This window comes from Corvus cornix, chromosome 1 (genome assembly GCF_000738735.6).
Source record: "Corvus cornix cornix isolate S_Up_H32 chromosome 1, ASM73873v5, whole genome shotgun sequence".
In the NCBI taxonomy this organism is placed as follows: domain Eukaryota; kingdom Metazoa; phylum Chordata; class Aves; order Passeriformes; family Corvidae; genus Corvus; species Corvus cornix.
This window is the reverse complement of record NC_046332.1, coordinates 55,904,863-55,913,248: the sequence shown is the minus strand read 5'-3', so window position 1 is coordinate 55,913,248 and position 8,386 is coordinate 55,904,863. Positions and strand designations below refer to the sequence as shown.

Sequence of the window (8,386 nt, the reverse complement as noted above, 5' to 3'; positions counted from 1 at the left end):
TTGGACAATACTCTCAGGCACATGGTGTGACTCTTGGGGATGTCCTGTGCAGGGCCGGGAGCTGGACTCGACGATCCTTATGAGTGCCTTCGAACCCCGGATATTCTGTGATACCAGAACTTTCTGCGGCCGCCATCGACCCCCACCCCTTCCACGGCCCCGCCGGGGCGGGGACTCGAACTTGCGGCGCCGACGCAGCGAAGGCCCGCCCCGCCGTGCAATGCGAGCGGAGGAGGTTTGTCCCTCACGGGCCGCCGTGTGCCGGGTGTGCTCCGCTGCCGCGCTCGCCGCTTGTTCGTCTCGTCCGCCGCCCGGCCCGGCCCGGCCGCTGCCCCGCCATGAGCGACAAGGGCGAGCTGGACCTCACCGGCGCCAAGCAGAACACGGGCATGTGGCTGGTGAAGGTGAGGAGCCGCAGCCGCGCCCCCGGGCCCGGCCCAGCGCGGCCTGTGGCAGCCGGGCCCCTCCGCACGGATGGGCACCGTGAGGCCGGGGGTGCCCGCGTCAGGCTCGCCCTGTGGCCCGGGACAGCCACTGTGCCTGTTCCCCTTCTCGGGGACAGCGCGGGGCTAGGCCCGCATGCCTCCAGAGTAAAGGAGACAGCGCGGGGAAAGTTGGGCTGCCGGGAGGTATCACAGAATCAGTGTTGAGGGGTTGGAACGAACCTTAAAGATCATTCAGTCCCAACCCCCTTGCGGTGGGCAGGGACATCTCCCACTAGACCAGGTTGCTCAAGGCCTTACCCAACTTGGCTCTGAACATTTCCAGGGATGAGGCATCGACAACCTCCCTGGGCAGCCTGTGCCAATGTCTCACCACCCTCACAGTAAAACATCTCCTTGTCCTCGCTAGTGGTTTGTGACAAGCAACAAACATGGCAGTATAACTTTTATTTCCCCAAAACTTTGAGAGTTGGGAAATGTTTTGAGTGTGCCCAGATTCACATCCTGATTAAAAAACCGTCCACATCCAACAAGGAAAGTGAACGCCAATGTCTTTACATTTACATTACAGCTCCCTTTGGTGCTAGTGAAATACAGCTGTAGTGGAGGGGCTGTGAAAAGGTAGCAAAGGTGTCAAATCAAACCTGTTTGGAGCAGGGCCACACTCCAGTCTGGTACCACCACTAACATGCTGGCGCTGCTCTGTTCCCTGGAGTGAGTGTCTTGCTGTCAAGACATTTTGCTGCCAACACCACACGTTGTTTCAGAAAGAGGAGACTTGAAGCCGATGGGGGAGCATGTTCCCTCTGGGTGTGCTCCTCTTTTTCTAGACCTGTATTTATTCTGTCGTGGGAGAAACAGTTGCTTCCTCCCCTTCCTCCTTTAGGAATAGGTTCAGACTATCGACTTGAAAAAACCTGTGGGGACAGGGCTTTACCCAAATACCAGTCCTGGGTGGTGAGAGGGGTGTAACACCATCATACTTCAACTGCCAAAACTTACTGAGGCCCTTATAAATAACTGGGGATTCAGACTTGCTTTGCTGTGCAGAATTTTTGGTGGTCAGGTTGCTGCATCTGGCTTCCTCTTCTGTACAGACACCTGAGTGTCTGGTGTGACGAAACCAGAATGAACACTGTGCAGTGCTCTAATTGTAGTAGCTTATCCAGGGCACTGTCAATGAATGCTGGCAGCAGAAAGCTGCAGAAGTAGATCATGACACACTGGGTGACAGGATGATAAAATGGCAGCTGAAATTAAGAGTTGAAAGGTCTAATCTGGCATGCATAGAGAAAAACTATCCTAATTATATGTACACGGCAGCTGGGTTTCTGCTGGTTGTTGTCATTCAGGAGGGGTTTTTTCAGTACATGGGGATAACCCTATAAGAACGTCATGTCAAATGAGCAGAGTCAACATTGGACACGATTACAAAAGATACAGAAAACAAAAGAGAAAATATTATTGTACCTTCATGTTGCCTCTGTCTGAAATGCTCTGTGTAGCCGTGGTCTCATCCCCCCTGCTGTGGAAAGCATACAGTGGACCTGGGAGCAGTGCAGAGGAGAGCACCAGGTCTGGTCTTGGCAACAAGGAATGATGGCTGTGGAGGGAACTCCTAAATACATTATTACCTCTTAGACGGGCAAGAGGATTAATTTGTAAATCTTGTAGAGATCTGAAGCAATGAGTAATGTCATGGGTGGGTAAGGAAGAAGTGGGTAGGCAAAGGTGAATAGGAAAGAGTCAGTTCAAACACAAGAGTTAGAGTGTGTCAGATTAATTCATTGATGGGGCTCAGTGCAAGCAAAGCAGGTACCATTTTGCACAATATGTAGTTAAATTTTGGAACTTCTTGCAATAAGAAGTTGTGAATGTCAAAACTTCACAGAAGCTCAAACACCATTAGTCAAAGTCAGGCAAGAAAATTGAACTGGGAGATTAAAAATCAATATGCTGCCATGCCCCATGTCTGCTAAAACATCCTACAAATTAGAAGAGCATGCTGGGGAAATACATTTTCTTCCTACATTCTTCCTGAAGTGACTGCCATTGGCTGCATTTGGAGACAGGACACTGAACTTGCTTGTCCTTTAGTTTGCTGTTTCCTGAAGCAAGGAATTTTCAAGCACATGTGTGCTGACATTTGGTGCCACTCTGTTTAATGAGAAAACAGGACTGAAAGGAAAGCTTAAGTATTACTCTTCCAAGTAAATGTTGATGTCGTCCTTCATCACATGTTCTGAACTTATGTCTGTCTTCTTGTATATTAATGATAGTAAGTAAATATTGAAAAGATGCTAACACTGGTAGGCCATAACATGGGATATGCAGGATTTTATCCTTTGATTTCCTTCAGACTTAAACGTGGAAACAACCACCCCTGTTAGCAGGACTGCCAGCACACTCAGAGGCAAGACAGTGCATAGTACCTGTACTTTTTATCTTCACTAGCTAGGACAACGAGGCTGAATTTATGCTTCCTTTGAGGGAGAGAGTGTTAAGTTCTGATGGAATAAAAAACCTGGCTTATTTGATTTCCTTTTAGCATGCATTGTGCTAGCACAGGAAGTATTCCAGAGAGACTACTTAACAGGCAATAAAAAAATGTAGTGATGAGTATTTCAGAAGCATGAGCAGTAAAAGGAGGTACCATAAAGAGAGAGAGTTGCTCTAGTACAAATCCAGAAAGCAACTGGATTTTTGTTTCTGTGTTTTCAGTGAAAGCTAAGGTAGAGAAATAATAAGAACATTTGGTTTTGTACTTGTGATAAAGTGAAGCCCATTTAGTGTTAGCCATTAGAATTGTTAATTTCTTGTTCCCTCTGTGTGTTGGTCAGGTTTTTTTATTTAATCTGCTGCATTGTTCTATAGCTAGAAAGATCATATCTTTATTTAATTATTTTTTTGTACGTTCAAAGAAGAGTTAAAACATAGAACCTGACATCAGCCTTAACTTCTGTTGTGTGCACTGCATATGGATTCCTGTGTAGGGAAAGAGCTAATTTAATTTCTTACAGAAAAGTGGAAGTAGTTTGTTACACATAGGGGCTGCTTGTGTGTTCCCTTCTAAAGGTGGGTGGGAAGCTGTCCCCGAGCTGAAAGATGAGCGGAGCAAGGGCCCTCGTGTCCTGCACTGCCTGCAGGGTGCCTGTGTACTGCAGCCTGGGCAGTTGTGTGATGTGAGTAGCAAGAGGAGAACAGCAGTGGGAAGAGGTCTTAAAGTGATGCTCTGTAGTGCATCAGATTTGTTCTAGTGATTAAACTGTGTTTTTTCTCTTTTGGAGAGAAGAATGTTCTTACCTACAAATCCCAGAATAAAGGCCACTTGTCCTGAAAGGCTGTGTTCAGTAGCCTTTCAGTTGGGCAGGCACTCTGTCCACAGGTCACTCTTTCTGTGGGTATGTATTTTTCAAAATCCTGCTGTGGGATCTTTGAAAATTCTGCCCTGTAAAGACACATTGCTCCTGTTTTCTGTGTGTTCTTTCAAGGAGTGTTGAGACTTTGCAAACTGACTGTTTTCCCTATGTTAATATTTTTTAATGCTAAAGTTAAAAGAAAGGTGCAAAATAGGATGTCTACAGCATTTAAGACTTTATTTAATCTTTCCTGATTGTTTATGTCATTAGCATGTGGGTTTGTGAATAGCACCTGGTTTTATCTGAAGTACCTGTGGATAGCTGGAAGTAATCCTTTGATCACAGCCCTTCATAACCCTTTGTCTTTCTTTGCATAGCTCTTGACTGCAGGTAGGCCAGCAGAAAGATGATTGAATGCACTCTTTGAGACTTTCCCGTGCAACTGAAAAGAGTGTGATTGATCTGCAACCTCTTAATCTGACTGAATTCCCAGTCTGAATGTATTATATAGCTAGTCAGCAATTTTAACACCATGAGAGCCCTTCACTCCTTGTCCACTCACACTGAATGTGCATCTACCTTATTAGCTGGCAGTATAAATACAGATTTGGTGCAAGCACATAATAATACTTCTGTTGAGTCAGTGGAAGCATGTCATAGCATTCATCTTGACTTTAAAAGAAAACTATATCTGATCTGGCATGTAGAGAATTCTACAGAATCTGCTGTAGAAAGTTGTCACTTTGAAAACTGAAAAAAATATATATCAATAGACAGTGCCAATTCATGGCTTTCTGTGGTGCTTTTGTGGTATTTTTGACCAAAACTGAACTTTATGGGAACTTGGACTGCTATTTAGTTTGTCTGAGCAGTTGGAGGACATCTGGATTTTGCAGTTATTCCACATGTACTATGTGGGGTGCTGTGAATCTAAAGGTAAGTGCTAATAACTAAGCACCAGTTCCAAGAGATCTTCTGGAATTCTTGAAGAATAGATAAATGCAAAGTTAGTGTTAATTTAATTTGAGCTTTAGGAAGTTAGAGGGTTGCTCTTTGTCAGCAAGTTCTTGGAACAGGCCTAGCTCAGTGCATTTCTCTTTCTTACTGGCTGTGCCTCACACAGTTTTTCTACGTGGGCACAGATGTTTTCAGTAGATGTGGGAATGTGTGAGCCAGGACAAAATTTGCTGTGCCAGTAAAGAACTGCAAAGTTCTGAAGAGTGCGCTGCTTCCCAGAGGCCTTTATTGTCCATTTTGAGCCCAGGTCACCCATTGCTGCAGATACCACAGCCTTTGGAACTGAAGGAATTAGTGTGTAGGTCAGTTAACATCACTGCAGAACTTTTAATCCTCACATTATGCAGGTCTTGTTCCTGTCCCTGGACTAAACACTGCTTCGTGCAGCTGTTCGGGAAAATGGGCTGGGGAGCTGCTTTGGTTTTTCCACCTGCTAAACACAAAATCAGCACAGCTAAAATGTAGAAGTCACCCATTCCTCCTAGCTAGATCAGTCTGCTCTTTATATATACTGACCAGCTGCACAAAGACTTTGCCCAGTGCAGTGAAGAGCTGGGAATGAGTGATGGGAGGCAGATCTGCCTAGGGTGGTTCTGCTGTTGGAGGAGTGAACATCTGGTGGCAGTAGGCTGTGGTCTGCTGCTCAACATGTCTGAAGTTCCCAGGCTCTAAGCTTTCCCTTCACAGCACTTTTTGGTCTCTGATTTGAAATCACCTAACTTCTCATCACTGTGATTGGTTTGTTGATGTGGGTTTTTTTCCAGAGAAATGATAATTTCTAATAAATACTTAAAAGTACAGTTTTACCTATAAAATACTGAGACTCCTTAGTTCAAGAATATGATGCTGATCTTTTTCTCCCTTTTATGATTGGATTAGTAGTATTTGAAATTGAAGTTATTTGAGACTCTACGTTGGTGTTGTTTTTGTGCTACATTATTCTCTTTGCTCTCCCTAACAGATTGTATATGTATATGTATATGTATATGTATATGTATATGTATATAACAGCTCAAGAAGTGGACTCACATTAACTTCATAAAGTTCAACAAGGCCAAGCACAAGCTGCTGCACCTGAGTTGGGGCATCCCCCAGTATCAGTGCAAGGTGAGGGAGGAAAGGACTGAGAGCAGCTCTGAGGACAAGGACTTGGGAGCGCTGATAGATGAGAGGCTGGACATGACCTGGCAATGTGCACTTGCAGCCCAGAAAGCCAATTCTGTCCAGGGCTGCAACAGTGTGGGCATTATGTCAAGGGTGGGGATTCTGTCCCTCTGCTCTGCTTCTCTGGAGAGACCCTCCCTGGATTGCTGTGTCCTGCTCTGGGGCCCCCAGCATAAGAAGGACATGGACCTGCTGCAGCAGGTGCAGAGGAGGCCATGAAGATCATTAGAGAGCTGGAGCACCTCTTCTGTGAAGCCAGATCAAGAGAGCTGGGTCTGCTCAGCCTGGAGAGGAAAAGGCTCCAGGGAGACCTTATAGATGCCTTCCAGTGCCTTAAGGGGGCTGATAAGAAAGATGGGGACAGACTTTTTAGCAGGGCCTATAGCAGTTGGACAAGGAGTAATGGTTTTAAGTGAAGGGAGGATGGATTTAGACTAGATGTAAGGAAGAAGTGTTTTATGATGAGGGTGGTGAGGCACTGGCACAGGTTGCCCAGACAAGTTGTGGATGTGGCATCCTTGGAAACATTCCAGGTCAGGTTGGATGGGGCTCTGAGCAGCCTGATCTAGTTGCAGATGTCCTTTGTCATTGCAGGGGGCTTGGACTAGATGACTTAAGGCTCCTTCCAACCAAAACCATCTATGGCTCTTTATTGTCTACTATATTTAGCTCATACTTTATTCTGAAGTGATTGGGGTAAAAGCATTTAAAGTATTTACACATACACAATTTGTATAGAATTTTAAAATCTGCTTTTCTTGAAATCTGTTGTCTCTTCTTAGGTCCCCAAATACTTGTCACAACAGTGGAATAAAGCTTCAGGAAGAGGTGAAGTGGGAAAACTAAGGATTGTCAAGTAAGCCTTTACTCTACATTTACTGGTTGCATTTCTTCGATGTTACCTGCAGTAAAATAAGAATATGTTGCACCTGTTACAAGACATAATCCTGTTTCTTCCCAACAGTGTGCATATTTCTCTGGTATATGAACAGTATTTGCTTGTGTAGTGATTAGGAATATAAATTGTACAAAATTATACTGGGGAGTTGCTCTGTCCCATTACATGATGCTTGATTTTGTAGGTTTACAGAAACCTAACTGCAGAATTTTCTTTTATTTACATGTGTTGTTTTGCTGCTTCTGTTCTCACATGCTGACTTTTCCCATTTATTCTTGGGCATCAGCATGACAAAAAATTGAGCAGCTCAGGAGTGAAGATGAATAACAAAACTAGAATTTGAATTTGCTTTTTTTATCTGGAAAGCTAAACTGGGGGAATTACGTTATGGAAACTTTGTGAAATATTTTAAAATATCTATATGTTTATTAAATATTAAATATTTTCTTTTTCAGAAATCAAGGAAGAACAGAAGTAAGTAATTGCTAAAGTTTATGTTTTGAATTCTAAAAATTGTTTAGAATGTGCTGGTTTCTAATGTCATATATTTTTTGTTATACTTCTAGTGAAACGTTGTACCACAGAATGAGGAGGAGAGAATTCTGTTAGTAGCTCTGCCCATAGATGCCTGTGGGACTTGCATCAGGTCTCTCTGTTCTCTCACTTTGTTTACCCATCTGAAAGCAGTAGTGACCTTCTCTTGAAACATTTTGAGATGTGTTAGTACAAAAGGCTAAGGAGGATGCACAGGAAAAGCACACAGTGCTGGTGTGAAGTATCCCTCTCCAAGTTCCTCGCTGTGGCCTGTGTATAGGGATTCTGGTTATCCAGTCCCCCCTTCCTTAGCTTCTGTATTGAGCATACAATATGAACATGGCAAAGGAGCTGTGTTTAAGCCTCCTCTGGGCTGTATGCAATTCGTGAGTCCCAGGCTAGTAACACTTGTTGTGGTACTTCAACACTTGTTCTGGAACTCAGCTGGATGTGTAAAACAGTTTTAAGTGCTCATACTGAGCAATGGCTGAAAACCTATTATGCCTTATATTTTAATAAGTAAAATCAAATTGTTCTCTGACTTCAAGAGGAAGTAATTTACAACTTTTTAAAAGTCGAGTAAATTTTATTACATACATGAAAGCTTTGAATTCTGTATTTCAATGAGAGATCAGTGTGGAAGGACTCTTATATCACTCTTTATTTTTGAAATAGCAATGTTCTATGCTACTTGTGTTTTCTCTCTTTTTGTTTCCCCACAACTTGTGAAACAGTGTAATTGAGTCTGTTTAGTAACACTGTGGCAATTATGACTGTTAGGTGTCATTTACTTTGAATGAAGAGCTTGCAAACATCAATGATATTGGAGGAAAGCCTGCTTCAGTCAGTGCACCAAGGGAACATCCATTTCTTCTGCAAAGTGTGGGAGGACAGACCTTAACAGTGTTCACAGAAACTTCAGTAGGTAAGAATTAAAGTTGTTACAATTCCAGTATGTCTGGTTTCAATAA

At 43.7% G+C, this 8,386-nt stretch overlaps 1 protein-coding gene across 1 annotated transcript in view; it reads left to right on the top strand.

Annotated features, from left to right (window-relative positions):
* The first annotated feature begins 238 nt into the window (after positions 1–238).
* GTF2F2 (general transcription factor IIF subunit 2) overlaps positions 239–8,386 on the top strand; it is an 80,690-nt gene continuing 72,542 nt past the window's right edge. Inside the window, exons 1-4 of the mRNA XM_039567819.1 lie at positions 239–404; positions 6,766–6,839; positions 7,337–7,355; positions 8,196–8,340. Coding sequence (XP_039423753.1) covers positions 339–404; positions 6,766–6,839; positions 7,337–7,355; positions 8,196–8,340 — 304 coding nt within the window. The 5' untranslated portion in view covers positions 239–338. The remainder of the gene's footprint in view (positions 405–6,765; positions 6,840–7,336; positions 7,356–8,195; positions 8,341–8,386) is intronic.